This window comes from Harpia harpyja, chromosome 1 (assembly GCF_026419915.1).
Source record: "Harpia harpyja isolate bHarHar1 chromosome 1, bHarHar1 primary haplotype, whole genome shotgun sequence".
Taxonomy (NCBI): Eukaryota; Metazoa; Chordata; class Aves; order Accipitriformes; family Accipitridae; genus Harpia; species Harpia harpyja.
The window spans coordinates 12,944,352-12,959,703 of NC_068940.1; the positions used below are offsets into that span (position 1 = coordinate 12,944,352).

General features: G+C 40.0%; 1 protein-coding gene across 1 annotated transcript; it reads left to right on the forward strand.

The window, feature by feature from the left end:
• The first annotated feature begins 1,340 nt into the window (after window positions 1-1,340).
• RPP40 (ribonuclease P/MRP subunit p40) lies at window positions 1,341-15,150 on the forward strand. Its single transcript, XM_052779872.1, has 8 exons — window positions 1,341-1,556; window positions 2,874-3,018; window positions 4,243-4,311; window positions 5,796-5,891; window positions 7,085-7,210; window positions 11,338-11,536; window positions 12,464-12,598; window positions 13,917-15,150. The coding sequence occupies exons 1-8, from the start codon at window positions 1,425-1,427 to the stop codon at window positions 14,113-14,115; spliced, it is 1,101 nt and encodes a 366-aa protein (XP_052635832.1). The 5' UTR covers window positions 1,341-1,424; the 3' UTR covers window positions 14,116-15,150.
• The last annotated feature ends 202 nt before the right edge of the window (window positions 15,151-15,352 follow it).

Genomic DNA, 15,352 nt, shown 5'->3' on the forward strand with positions numbered 1-15,352 from the left:
GGAAGCTGATGGTTCCTATCTGCGTAACACTGCAGGTGTTGCACAAATGACCTTACCATAACCTATACTTTTCTATACTAAACGAAGTTCCTATGCAAATCTGTACTGAACAAACTTTTCCTCTTGGCATCCATCCACCTGAGGGAGAGGAATAATCAAACTCATGTACCCCTGAGCATCAACATCGAACGTCTCATCTAGAAATAGCAGGTCAAGATCTCCCTAGGGCAAGCCTGAGATGTCTGGAACTAGTCATCAAACTGGCATCAAAACCGAGTGTCAGGTTTGCCGGCTTGATGGATGTTTGGTGAACAGACATGAGTTGTGTTTTAAGTAAGGTTACATACAGCCTTGTACAGTGTACAGAAAACAGCAAATACCAAGCAAGTTGCTTGGTACCTTTTTAAACTACATCAGGAGCCACAAAGCTAGGGGATCGGGAAGAGAAATACTGTGGCAAGGCAGAAAGGGGAAATTTTTGTACATGCTTTATATAAAATATACAATGTACTGAACGAGCAGCGAGACGACACATCAGAGGCAGGGCCCAATCCCACAGCCCTCACGCACCATGCTTGCTAATCTGAGCAGTCCCATTTGGAGTGAGAGTGGACACAAGATCTTCTTCATGAACTTGTAAAACTGCAGCTCTTACTACAAACATGCTCAGAGATCTAACGGACCACAAATTTTCAGTAGGAATTCACATACTCGGTGTATCTCTACGGGGCTCTGATGAAATCGGGTAGTATTTCAGTAGTGGCCTGCCTCACAGGGCGCGCACACACCCCTGCAGCCCCTGGGGTTTATGTATTTCTCGTATTTGCTGTAGGGTGGAAAGCAGCAGGTTGCTCGACACCTGGAAGGCTCTCCAGTGCCACCAGCCACCCCAGAACACACTTCTACCCATCTCGTTTTATCCCTCCAAGCGTCCGTCTCCCCTAAAACCCTTCCCTCTCGGGAAACACGCCCTGGGGGCCTACAGCGCTCCCGCTCAGTATCTGCAGGGCCCAGCTCCGGCTAGCAGAGCGACTCACGAAGCACGCACATGCTTTAACCACCCTGAGTTACAGCTGCTGCACCGCGAAACCCGCGTGGGTTTTGCCGCCTGAGCCCCGCCGGGGCTGTTCTGAACCCGCGAGGACCGAACGCGCCGAGTGCGCCCACGGCTCGGCTCGGGGCGGGGGGGGGGGGGGGGGGGGAAGGCGGCCGAAGCCTGTCATGGCTGCCGCCCCCAGGGCGGGGCCCCGCTGGGCGCCCTGTGCCGCGCATGCGCACAGCGGTGTGTCAGCGGGCGGAAGCGTCCTCATCGCACAGCTTCTTCTCCCCCCCGCCCCCCATTTCCCGGGCGGCGGGTGACGTGAGCGGGGCCCCGCTCCCCCATTGGCGGCGCTGCCCGGCGGCGCGCGGAGCTCGGCGCGGGGATGTCGGTGCTGCAGCCGTTGCGGCGCCTCCGGCAGGCGCCGCGGCACCTGCTGGTCTGCGAGAGGGGCCACGCGCGGGACGCGCGCTCGCGGCACGCGGCGCGGGTGCGGGACCACGCCTACAACTGCCGCGTGAGTGGGGGGCGCGAGCCGGGGCGTTAACGGCCGCGGCCGCTGGCGGGCGCCGGGGTGGGGGGGGGGGAGGGGGAGCCGCTACCTGGCAGCCGCAAGTTGGTAGTCCAAGCCGTGAGGGACGGAGGGGGTCCCTCGGCAGTGGGGGGGGGGTCAGCTGAAGCCTGGCTGCAGGCGAGCCCGGGAAGTCCTCTTCTTCGCCTCGCCCCTCCATCTGCCAAAGGATCTTGCCGTGCCGTCATCAAGAACTGCTTCGCTCTTTGGGGCAACTTAACGTCGCGAAGAGCAGCTTTTGCCAGCTTGCTCGCCGTTCTTTGCCTGTTGCCAGTGTCAGTCTGACCCTCTCGCTATTTCCTTAGTGATTTTCCTAGCAGCTAACTAGAAAGCTTTCTACTTGTGTGGCAGGCAGCCCGCCTGTGAGTTGTTATTTCTCTTGTGTATGTATGCAAAGGGAGATACGTACCTGTTCTCTGTGAGCTCCTTTGTTTCCGAAAACAGGGGGTTTTGAGGGGTGGAGTGGGAAGGAGCAGGGGGATGAACCTTTATGCTGCTCGTGCAGGGTTATTGGGAAGCTTGGTGTTTGCCCGTGTAATAATCTCGTTTGCCCTCATCTCGCGGCCTTAAGAGTTCCCTTGATCTATGAAACACGTACAGGAAAAGTTTTAAACAAAAAGGGAATTAAAGGTAGGCAATTGGGCCGAAAGAGTGAATGCTGAGTTTAGTAAGGAAACATAGGCGCTCATCCCTTTTGAAAATCGGTTTCCTACCTTAAATTAGAAGCCTGCTACAGAACTTGTAGCCTTAACGTACGTACGCCTTGTGACTTTTTTGAAAATTGCAAGCCCACCTTCAAGTTTTGTTCCGATGGTCTGTTTGCTCTCCTGACCTCTAAAATATTCTACAGAGGAGAATGCATTGATTCAAAAACTAGTTTAAATTCTACTTTGATCTTTGCATTTCCACTGACGTTACATAAATGCTTAGCCTGCATTTTCAGTTAAAACTGCTTCCTGCAGCAAGGGCTGAAGGAAACGTTCCAGTGCCACTTCAAGCTAAATTTATAATGATGTCAAACAAGATCATTAGTTAAGTCATGGTGTGTAAAATCATGCAAAAACCAAATAATGTCTTTGCTGTACTTGGAGACTTTTTGCAAATTGATACATTTTGAAGACAGTAGCTTGAAATTATTTTTCCTTCATCTCATTTTGGTGTAGCATACTGATTTATTCGAAAAGAAGAATTTTTTTTTTTTCTTGGTTTCCTTCCAGAACAGATTTTAGGATATGATTTACATTACAAATATGTTCCTAATAGGTGTCCTTTTTGATCCCTGAATGTGGCGTACTACCTGAAGTGCTGAAAAGTACTATTGCAGATGTTGGACAGTACTACCTGGTGAGAAATTTATCGGTTCATGAATTGGTCGCTCATGAATTCATCGATGCTTTTGTGAAGAAAGGTAAGGAGGTAATCAGAACATGACAGATGCAGTAACAGTGTATATTTTTCATAACACAGTAAAAGTCATTTATTATTATTTATTCTGAAAAGTATTTTAAAGGAAGGGAAGAAAAAATACTAAGAAAATTCTGTATTAATTTCTTTATCTGCTTTTTTCTGCTCTGTAGTATGCCAACATTTGTTTACACCCAATGGGTCCAAAACTTCTATGACTGTTCCCTCTTCGTTTCTCCCTATTCCATCTTAACTCTGCAATCCAGCTATCAAGAGGGCTTCCATGTATCCTCACACCTGTTTATCTTCTACGTTTCATCTTTATGCAGATTCCTGCAGAGATCAGCTCCCTTCTCCTTTTCTGATTCCTTCATATTTCAACACAAGAGTTGTGTTCCACAGCAGACAAGAGAAAAAGAGGAAAAAATATGCTGTGGGGTTTGTTTGGGGTTTTTTTTTGTTTTTTGGGGGTTTTTTTTTGCTAATGAAGCTGCAGTGGCTCATCCTTATACAGTAAGAGCAAAGAGGGCATGAAGAAAGATGCAGCCTCTGCCTAGCCAACTTGCTATTGCATACTCAGAGCATGTGGTTTTTATTGAGCAGGCCCCGCTCATTTGGCTCATGATAAATGTTGTACCCTTCAGATAATTGTCAGGGAGAAAAAAAGCTTTAAAGGGAAAAGAGAGGAGAAGAGAGAACATGTGGGTGACACGGGAGAATGAGATCCATTCTTTTATAAATGTGGGACTCTTTTTCATATTTCCTTTAGTCTCATAAATGGCTTTTATGCCAGTAGTTTTATGGAAGCAGTACGATGTTTGTACACCAAGTTTACAGGATCCAACTCCTGTATTTTTAAGAGCAAAATTGGTTGTGGCAGACAATGCTACAAAATATATTTAGTAATGTGAGCATCTTCCACCTTGTCTGCATGTGAACCAATAATAGAAATGTGTCTGGAAAATACGGGGGTTTCCATTTGCTGAGTGGGGAAGGCCACAGGTGGAAAGAAAGTGTTTTCATATTGAGGCATATTGTTAATATTATCTGTATTACAGGTCCTTTAAAATAGTGCCAGTCCAAGGTTTATAAAAATAATAACAGAATGCTGTTTTGCTTGAGAAGGTGGTATTTGGCATGTTTGATTATCTTGAGGTGAATCTTTCATATTGTCATGTCTGTCTTTAGAGACTCTCTAATCTCATGGTTTTCTGCTTTACTATTAAAGGTTCATGCTATGCACTTACCTATAACACAAAAATTGATCAAGATAATACTGCAGCTCTGCTACCAAACGGTATGTTTTGTTGTGGTTTTAGTAATACATACATATTGATTATGGTCTTGGTTTTGGTGGGGGGTTTTTTTGTTTTTTGGTTTTTTTCATTTGGAATGATGTAAACTGGAAACTTTAATGCTTATTGTACTTGCCAACTTTATTAGAAATACGTTTGAATCGTAAAAATATTCATTTTAACTTATTCTTTTCATTCATGCTGTTAAATTATTTATTTCATCTAAAGGAAATTAAGAAAAAAAATCAGCTTCACTTATGTATAGTATCAGATTGTCAATGCTTCAACCATAATTGCAATTGCTACAGAGGATTATTTTTGTGAAAACATTGCATTCTAACTTCTTGTTTCTTACTGGTCTTAAAGACAGAATTTGTACCAAAAAAGAAAATTATCAGCACTGCTTAGGAACACTTTTAAAATATTCACTGTTTATTCTTTGAGAATTGTGTGACATGTTAGAATACTCTTTTGCAGTTCCATCACAGTTTTATGACAAAAGTTTCCATCTCAGGTGGGATTTTACATGCAGAGAAAATAATGAAGCTATTTCGGGCTTCAGATATGTCTGTTTAACAATATATCAGATATAATAGAAACACAAATTGGTCTATCGGCCCTCTAGCGTAAGATGCTGTAAGATGATGGGTACCTATCAGTGCATAAGTAAATTAAGATTCTTCAGAGGAGGAATTCTTTTATGTGCTCTGTTAGCACAGTCCTAGCAAAATAAATACTTGATAGTATTTGTATATTAGAATTTGTATGATACAGTTATAACAAGCTATGCACAATTAATGCAGAGACAGTGTTACAGTTCCTGGCTATGTCACTATCTGAAATCTTCAGCAGCAGCCTTATTTGTTTGTATTCTATATTATACTGTTGTATGCTATATTATACAGTAGAATCAAAAGACTGTAGTAGAGATCTGTTGTGTGAAATTCTGTACTAAGTAGCAGCTCCCAGATTTGGTTTATGAACGTGGAAGTGGAGTTGTTCCAGTGCATATCTGCTCATCACTAATAAGCATAGTTTACTCAATGTGAGTAGTCCCACTGGAGTTGCAGGAACTGCTTTTGTATGTTTAGTTGAGCAGTGCACACATGACTGTTTACTATGTCAGGCCCTGGTGTAATGTAGTGCTCAACCAATGACACAGCAAACGCTAGGGGACAAGTGGAGGAAAGATTGAGGCAATGAAGAGAGGTAGTACAGTAAAAAAAGCTATTGCTATCTCAGGAATAATATTATACTTTTCTCATTCTAGTTCATAAGACCTCTTTGATAAAAAAGAGTAATTGAGTTATAACATATTTTTTTAAGGGTTAATCTGGTAATCCATTTAGCTGGAACTAAGGAGTCTGGATTACATTAGTAATACCATTGATCCAAAGCTAACTTTGTATAAGGTATACAGTTCTCGGAAGACTTCAAAGGGGACTAAGTAGAAGATTATTTGTATTGAAGTTTGTTTTGTTTATAGGAAAACTAATTCTATCAGTGGATAAGGATACTTACGAGGAACTTGGACTGCAAGGTCGCCCTTCTCAGTATTCGGGCAAAAAAGTAATGAGATATAGTAAGTATTATTTATATTAACAGAGTAATTATTTCAGATCTGTCTGTGAAGCACCTTGTCATGATTTTAAACCAGCAATGCTGAAACTTCCCTGTCCTTAAAATTGGTTATTGTCTAGGTCATATTTTTCCAGATGCAGATACAAGGACTGCCTGAAGAGAAGAAATACTTTTTCCAAATAATAAAGCAGTTATAGGGAAACAAATGTGTGATCTTTTGGGTATTCTATAAAATTTTTGATTTTTGGGTCTTTCATAGTCTTGTTTATGCTGGAGTGGTGTAGGACGCAAGGATTTTTGTATACTGTGCACAGTATATATGCCTTCCGATTTAAATCAGAAAATACTAAACTAATTAAGGTAGAGCTTAAAATTTGCACACTACACAGAAAAAAATTAGTGAAGAGCCTCACCCAAGACTGCTTGAAAGGCAGAATTGTATTGCGTTTGACACATCTAAAATGGTAATCTCTATATACCAAGTACTTGGAAAATGTTGTAGTTTTTTAACAGCTGCAGAGGAGACATACTGAGTGTGATTTTTTTTGTTGTTGTTGTTAATTTTTTTTTCTTTTTGTAAATAATTAAAAAAACCGTGAACACTATGCCATCTCAAATGTATTAGAACCTGCAGTAGTTGATAAGTAGGTAGACAAAAACTTTAGAAGGGGAAACTTGTTATCTATAATAAGAATTTTGGCAAAATGGGACATGATTTTACTATGCAGTTTGTCAAGTAAAATGTATGATGAAATTTCCATGTAAAAAATAAATGTAACTTTTAGCCTGGGACCAATTAATCTAGGAAAAAAACAGTTGAAAAAGTCATTGCCGTATATGTGGCTTTTGATGTTAGAAACTTGCTTTTTTAGTGCTAATAGCTTGCCTAATTACCAAGATATTTTTAAGGCTCTGTTTTGGGACTTCGGTCACTGCCATTACAAAAGGAATCTTTCCCTCCAGTCACTAGAAGGCAGTTCCAGATTATATCAAAATAAGGACAGCAGGAGGTGAATATTTATTTACATAATGGGGAGTCATATTTATATAACCAGATACTTTTTATGAAGATGCTGTCTATATGAAAAGGAAGTTTAATGTTCTTTGGTTTCTTTGTGTTCTTTTAGTTTGTAATGAATTTAATATGAAAATTTATTTCAATTGAGTAACAATTGCTTTTGTACATTTTTGCAGTTGTAACTGTTGACTTGACTGATTCTGGCTTTCACCCTGATAGCAAGAAACATAACAGAGTGCTTTGGGCCTTGAAAGAAAAGAAACCTTTAGAATTTGACTTCCTACTGGCTTGGTATAATCCAGGTAATAAGAACTAAATGTAAAACTAAAATGTAACTGACATGAAGTCCAAATATTTTTAGTTTACTGTTCTTTTCTAGTGATTGTCCAAATGCATTTTTAGTGGAGGAAAAAGTTAGATTAAAATGTGTTTACATGCGATTTTTTTGTTTGTTTTGTTTATTTGGTTGGGCAGGGGGAGTGTTATGTGCATTACTTCCTACACAGCAGAACATTTCAGTTCAGGAACACAACGGTGATTCATAGGAGATATATTAGTTGCTTCATTTCCTTGTCTCTGTTGCCCAGGCTTTCTGGTGTAACTCTGCCTGTTTGATAGTGCTGCCTCTGTTTTATAAATTTGTGACATACATAACTATTATTAATACACATTTTTTGAGTTCTTTAATTAATACACATAAGTTACATATTTGGTGTAGTGTTTGAGATAGGGAACTTTCATCTCATCAGTAGTTATAGGACATGTACAGAGTCCCTATTTCTGTTGTGTGCCATGTACACTGATACACACGCAGTCTGCTATTTTATCATTTTATTCTCAAGCACTTGTTTGAGATTGGAGCAGAGTAAGAGGTTGTTATAAGAAATTGTATTGTCTCAGATCACCTTTCTTCTAGTATTTGTTTATCTACTGTTTTCTAATTACTTTTTTTTCCCCCTTAGGATTTAAGTATTGCTCTTCCTCTTGGGGTCACTTTCCAAAGTCCTCAGTTGCTTGTATAACCTCAGAATGGGCTGTGTCTAGGGATATGTGGCATATGCATAGAATTGACAAAAACTGCAGGAGTATGTACTGCAACACAATGTTTTTCTTCATCATAGCTGTGTAGCTTTTAGTGTAGTTCTGCTTTGAGTTTCCATGCTAGTGAGACGAGATGTTAGAGGGGTCCCTGAGAATGCTTTCCCATCTGCTCTTTACATTGTTACTCTTTCCTCGCTCTTCAAGACCCAAGTCTGAGCGGGAGTTAACTGATCTGAGAAACTAAAGCTTCTTACGAGCTCCTTTAGCAGTGTCCCATGTTTCACTTTAGTCCTTCATGTTTCCCCTCCCCCTTTTTAAGTACTAATCATACGATGAGGATGCTTCCTTGTTTGTCATACAGAAATTGTTTAAAGGCTTGCAATTCCCATCCTTGTAGTCTTCAGGAAAGGGTCACAGTGGAGACTGTTGCTACCATAAATGGTGACATAAATCCAACTAAGGTGGCAGATCTTTGGGCTCAGCTTGCTTGGATTTATTGACCCTGGGCAGAGAGCAAAACGCCTCTAGGGCCAGTATGTTTCTTATGTTTGTTGCTGCCAGGGTAGCAGCATTCAGGAAGAAGAGCATTCCTTTTCCTCACTTTCTTACATCCAAAAAATGGGTCAGGTCAATCATTTCCTGAATATGGAGTTAAGTCTGAATGCCTTTCTCTGCAGGAATCTTGTGCTTATAACACACGAAAGACTCTTAGTTCCATAGTACTGCCAAAAATAAAACTTTTATAGATTTTTATTAATAGACATGAGGCATCGTGTAGATTCTGCTGGAAGGGAAAAAGAGGGCTGTATTTTGTCAAGAGAATCTGTGTCCTCCATGAACATTCTGCTTTCAGCCTTCCTGCTGATAACTGGTGTTCCTTGCTATGGCCAGCACTGCTGCAAACCTATAAACGATTGTTCCACTTGCCAAAATCAGGATTTTTTTTGTTTTCATACCCGTTTTTCCCACTTAGTGGTTCTGGCACCAAGAGGAACAGAAAAAGCGAATATGGATTGTCTCATGTCTTTATTGAGAGAGGCAAACCAATCTTCTCTTTTCTATTGCTGTAATTTCTATGACAATTTTAAATGTGTATTGGCTGAAATACACTGGCCTCCAAAAAACTTTGACAATGTGCCTGGTTGTTGCTGACATGGAGAGCTATCCTGTAGCTAGAGAAATTTTTCTCTTGGAGTCTTGACTGTAGTCTTTGAGATTTCCTGAAGTTAGGGCTCTAGCTGAGGCTCCCATATGCAGCGGACATTTAAAATGTATAATTTTTTTTATATTTGACTAAGAATTCTAGGGCAATATTATACATTCTTTAAACCTGTTAGTTTAACAAATGCCAATAGGAAGTATGGGCTGAAGGAAGATTGTCTGTTCTGGCACACTTCAGACTTAAATATATCTATATAAAAATACTAAATTAGCAAGAATTCAGTGGCTGCCTGTCTTTGTCACTGTACCCTCTGGTACTTGGACAGCCTTTTTTGAAGGATGACTGAAAAGGATCAGGTTAGCCCTCCTTTTTCTATTCCCCCAAGTGATTGTCCTCTATGAGATAAATATGTCTCATGGAGTTTAGGAAGTCCTTAATTTTCGATAGCGAGTCTTGGATATCATATTCTGCAGTGAACTCCATCCTGTTCTGGAATTTCTTCTGTTCATACATGCCTTTCCTGTGGTATTTAAATGCTATTCTGGACTTCAGACTTCTCATGAGTAAGGTGTTATTTCTTGGTCTCCTAGAGGACCCATTGTCACTTTATGAAAATAGAATACGTTATCTGGAATTTCAAATTTAGGAGAATTGATTCCACATCAGTTATGTTACTGCTTTAAAAAGGAAGTTGGTTAGTATCTCTGAATTTGCAATATGCTTGCTTAGATTAGGTTTTTAGAACTTCACTTGCTGTTTTGGATCACTTACTAGAGTTGAAGAAAAATGGCCTTTCCCATAAGACCGTCAAGGTACATCTAACTGTTACAGCTGTACTGCATTTGAAGACTTAGCACTGTTTGTTTTTTTTTCTTCTTCTAAGAAAGTGAGATTTGTTATATAGTTTGATTTCTTTACCCTCTCCGCTTCCTTCTCTCTTCAATCCTTGTCCCCCAGACTATCCTAGAATTCCTCTTGACATCACTGATAGATCTGTTCTCAAACCTGTAGTCACCTGCTCACTTTTCCACTATTCAGGGAAAACAGTGTTCTGGGATGGCAGGCATCTTAGCCACGTGGGTAGAAGAGTCTCTAGTCTTGATGACTAGATGACCTTCCAAATATACCTTATCTGAAGGTGTGATTTCTCAATTTACTGTAAGTTTCTCCAAAACCTTATGGCTCCTAAACTAAGTTTGCCATCACACCTAGGAAATCAAGTATGTGGTCTTTAGTGATGGTATGAGACCTCCCAAAAGGATTCTTATGGGTTCTTGTCCTCAACTGAGAGAACTAAGAGATCCCCTAACCTGACATGCTGGATAGAAGACTGAGTGCCTTTTAGGACAATGAAAAGGGAAACTTTCTGCAGGTGTGAAGGCATGTTCCAGGAGAATTTAAATGACGCTATAGCTTTTTGCAAAGTATTCCTGAGATCTGCAGGAATTTATTCTGCTGGAGTTGTTCATGATTCTAGAAGCCATACTGTCTCTAGGAGGCAGTTTTTAGTGAACTAGTGATGCTGGGTTCCCTCTAGACACTCAGTGTTTTTTGAGGGAATACTACCTGGATTCATGTGATCTTAGTTCCCTTTACCTCGTCTTAGAGATGCATTATCTTTGTGTACATCTACCACGTGTATTCTCCCTCAGGTTGCAATGCTTGAGGAATTTCTAGAGATGCTGAACTAGAGATGACCTAATGGTCTAATGCACACACAGCCCTTCTACAGTAGCGAGTACCTGTGCATGAGCATGAAGGGGGTGTATGTATGGGCACTAGTAATGCAAAATGTTCTCTGGCCTTGTGTTTATAGGCACGGGTATATTTACAGTGTGAGTGCATTTGCAAACCACGTTAGCTTGGGGAGCAGTTAACATGTTCCTGCTCCCTTTCATGTGTTCCTTTTCAGGAACGCTGAATTCCTTTCTAATGAGTTCATTTTATTAGTTGCCCAGTTAATCTGCTTGAATTTTCTATTGACAGATCTATACTTGCTAGTTAAGTAGTAAATTTACTGAGCTATACTAAGTTGCTGGATCTTCTACTAATTTTTATTTCCAAGATAAGGAAGCTGAAGAGTCTATGGCTTTTGCCAAAGATAACAGCATGTAAGCAGTTTTACACACTGCATTTTCTTGTATACTTATACAAAGGTTTCATGTATTCAGTGCTCCTTTTGTTTAGTAGTTTCGTAACAGCTGTTTGTGGTGTTCTGTTGTTAAGGTGCAGAGGGATCAATGTTGATGTCATACTTTTCAAAAAACCAAATACAGGCCCTGAAGCCAAAAATAACTTTCAGCACACTAAGGGACTTGGAGTGTCCTGTGTTGCAAAGTAACGAACTACAAGGAAAGACAGATGAGTCCTGCAGTACAGAGGAGCTGTTTGAGTGGCTAGGTGCTGTCTTGAATCAAGTTAGCTTGTAAGTATTTGAATTTGTTTTATCTTTAAATATATTTTAAGTAAGGAAAGCCACAGTTCATTTTAATGAGGAGTTAAATAAGAATTAAGAAAGACACATTTCTGTAAGTGGGAAGTCCATTATGCACTTAAGCGTTTGTTCTAAGTCTTGAATAAGTTACCTGTGTCTTCAGGGGTACCCCATGTGTACTGGTTTTGGCTGAGATGGAGTTAATTTTCTTCATAATAGCTCCTACCGTCCTGTGTTTTGGATTTGTGAGGAAATAACACAGGGATGTTTTCGCTATGGCTGAGCAGCGCTTACACAGCATCAAGGCCTTTTCTGTTTCTCACGCTGTCCTGCCAGTGAGTAGGCTGGGGGGGTGGGCAAGAGGCTGGGAGGGAATGCAGCCATGACAGCAGACCCCAACTGACCAGAGGGATATCCCACACCATATGGTGGCATGCTCAGCAATAAAAGCTGGGGGAAGGAAGGGTGGGAAGTGTTCAGAGTTACAGCGTTTGTCTTCCCAAGTCACACTTAGACATGATGAAGACCTGCTTTCCTGGAGACGGCTAAACATCTGCCTGCTGATGGGAAGTAGTAAATGAATTCCTTAGCTTGCTTTGCTTTCACGTGCAACTTTTGCTTTACCTATTAAATTGTCTTTATCTCAACCCATGCATCTTCTCACTTTTACCCTTCTGATTCTCTCCCCCACTGCACTAGGGGGGAGTGAGTGAGTGGCTCTGTGGTGTTTAGGTGCTTACCAGGGTTAACCCACAGCACCATGACATCTTGTGTATTAATTGCTTGGCCATTAGTTGCTTTGGTATTAATTTAGATGATATACATAGATACTTGTTTGGTACAAGTTTCAATTACTAAGACTTCCTATAGAAGATTTAAAGTATATTTATTTTAGTTGTTTTTTGTTTTTTTTTCCAGAAACAACAAATCGTCTAGCTTCTTATCAACCTATTGCTGTCCTCAGCCCAACACAATGGTGGAAAAAGCTTTTTTGTGCACAATCACAGGCTTTATAATTCCTGAGAAGATAATTCAGTTATTGGAGCAGCTGTGGTAAGGGCAGGAGTACATTACTAAAACACTTGTACTTTAACACTTTTTAATTTTTGAAATCACTTTTAAATACTACTTTTCAGTAGTGCTGTTGGAGCAAAATATACAAAATGAAGAATTTTTTAATTAGGAAATGAGCTGGAAGCTTAACATTGGTATAAAAAAAGCAATAAATGATTTTGGATACTTCAAATTTGAAAATGCCTGCCCTGTATTCTAGTAATGACTTTGATTTTTATTTTAATTTCTAAAAAACAGTGGCTCTACTGAACTCCTACATTTTCCAAATTCCCCCCCATCTATGAAAATCAGATGCCCTCAGATATGTCTGATTTAGTATTTTTAACTACTGATGAAAAATGTGATTGAAATCCCTTTATGATACTAAAAAGAGTATCACAAGGTACTTCAAGGTTATTATGGCATTACAATAAATTAACTTACAGTGAGTTTTTTGAATCAAGTGTTGTAATGTAGGACACTAGATAGTGATGAATGGGGTAGCTGTAGTTCTAATTCAGTACCAAACTACATGATACTAGTGTATCATAGATCAGTGTGGTATCTGTCTGTATTATATATTAGTGCTACTGATAGCAAATTCTGGAAGCTCCTTGCTCCATGTGTAAGACAATGCTTGAAGTGCCTGCTGGCTAACGATTGTAGCGCTGGCTAACGATTGTAGCACTGACTTACGACAATATTGCTGTTGCTTTATCTGGAATATGATCATTACTCTCAGCAATTTTCAAATCTCATGCAGAAAGCCTCCCTAGGCTAGGGTTGGAACACAGGTTTCCTTGGCTTTTATTCTCTCCTTAAGAGCAGTGGATAATGTCTGGGTTTGATTATTTGTAATCCATTTCCTTTCTGGTGGTAAAAGTATTTGTGTCAAGAATAGCCTGACTATGTTTCTTCCTCCAATGTCTTTTTTTGCCCTGATAGCAACTGTTCTCAGTAAATGTTCTATTTTCTGAAAGATAATGCATGCTGTAGGAAATTCAGAACAGCTACTTTACAACTTAGAAATTTTTCGAATTGCTATTACTTGCAGGTTTGCCATGTCTAAAAGTATGGTAGGCATAATCAAGGGTCAATCTTATTTTATTTCCTAATGTCTTCTGATAGAGTATTTTCTTTTGAATTTATTTATTATGTACTAAGGCATGGGTTTTTTAACTGTTAATTACAAATTTTCACTGAAGTGCCTGTGTCTGATTTTTTTTTATTTTTTTTATTTTTTTTTACTTTATATTGTATACTTGAACATGCTGTCTGTTCCATTATAATTATTGATACCTTGTTGTCTTCCTTGCAGTTGCTATTTTGGTGAACCAAAACTGGCATATTGGCTGACCTTAACTGTGCATGGCTTTGCAGACAGCCCTGTTTCCTGGAGAGAAAGTGAACATGGTTTCCACAAGGGAGGAGAGAACTTGTACAACTTTGTCATTTTCAGAAACCTGGACTACTGGCTTCAGATGGCTGTAGGAACTAATGATGATTGTCCTCCATAAAGCTACGTCTACAGAAGAAGTTTTCTAATAGTCCCATGTTACTGTATAGAAACCTAATAAGATAGTTTTTATAAAAGTTATTAGGTAACAAGTTAAGTACTAAGAGGCTGTATATGGTTTTCCATTATTTATAGCCCTTAAAGGATGACCTGCAATCGAAGGAATGGATTTTTGTTTCTTCACTGTCATACAGTGCCTTCTGAAAGACTTCACAATTCTAGCTTTAAGAAAAAAGATACGTTTTTGAGCGTTTTAAGTTCTCAGGAATTGACTGTAGGTGGTTTTCCTTTTATCCAGGAATGATTTTGGAATTTGAAAGTTAGTTTTACAGATTACTAGCTAAAACATTTGGGAGGAAAGCACATTTTGGGATTTAGTGTTTTCTTTCTTTACGTTAAAGATCTATAAAACCTTCAAATTCATGTTTAAGACATTTCAGCCTACATGCTGGCAAATAAATAAAAAAAGGGGGAGATGTGTTCTCCATAATTTGGTAGGGAGGAGGAGAGGAAAGCTGAGGAGAAGGAGGTATGTGACAGTGGGAGGAGCACCCATTAAACATGGAAAAAGTGAAGACTTACTGACCTGCTTTTTGGATTTTGCAGATCACCGTTGGTTATCAGAAAGAAGTTGATTTTTAAGTGATGCAAAAGGCTACTGCTTGCTTTCTTAATTAACCTCCACACACTCACACCCCCACCCCCACCAAATCTCTACTTTTAAAAGTAGCTTGTGATTCTTGCTTACAGGACAACTCATGGAGCTAAGATTTCACTGTCATGTTATTGCAGACACATTTCTGGGAAGGATGCTATGGACATACCCTCAAACAATGCAGTTGAAGTGAAACGGGTTCTGTTGACAATAAGCAGTAATGCTGAGAGCATTAAAGCAGGCAGCTTTAAAGAATCCAGGTTAACTCCTGTTGAAATCCATGAAAGGTTGGATGGTGGGTTGGGGGGAGCGAATGGGCGTTATTTGGGTTTTGTTTTATGGAGTGGGTATGTGTCATTAAAGTACCAATGCAGTGCTGAAGTGGAAGTTGTTCACTTGACGGAGTAAGAGATTGGTGGTGGAAGTTAGGGCATAGCTGTAGTGGAAACATCAAGATCTCCTATCGGGGTGAGTGGCACAGAAAAGTGGAAAGACTATGGGAAGCAGTTGAGCTTTCTTTTTTTTATCTGTTTATTGGTTCTCTTCAGTGAGGAGAATCATCCTGGGTGATTTGCTGGATGGT

Excerpts from the sequence above, each read along its gene's own strand:
- RPP40 (XM_052779872.1), top strand. The coding sequence starts at position 1,425 with ATGTCGGTGCTGCAGCCGTTGCGGCGCCTCCGGCAGGCGCCGCGGCAC. Across the intron at positions 4,312-5,795 it reads TGCAGCTCTGCTACCAAACG|GAAAACTAATTCTATCAGTG; the intron begins GTATGTTTTGTT and ends TTTTGTTTATAG. Across the intron at positions 7,211-11,337 it reads ACTGGCTTGGTATAATCCAG|GTGCAGAGGGATCAATGTTG; the intron begins GTAATAAGAACT and ends TCTGTTGTTAAG.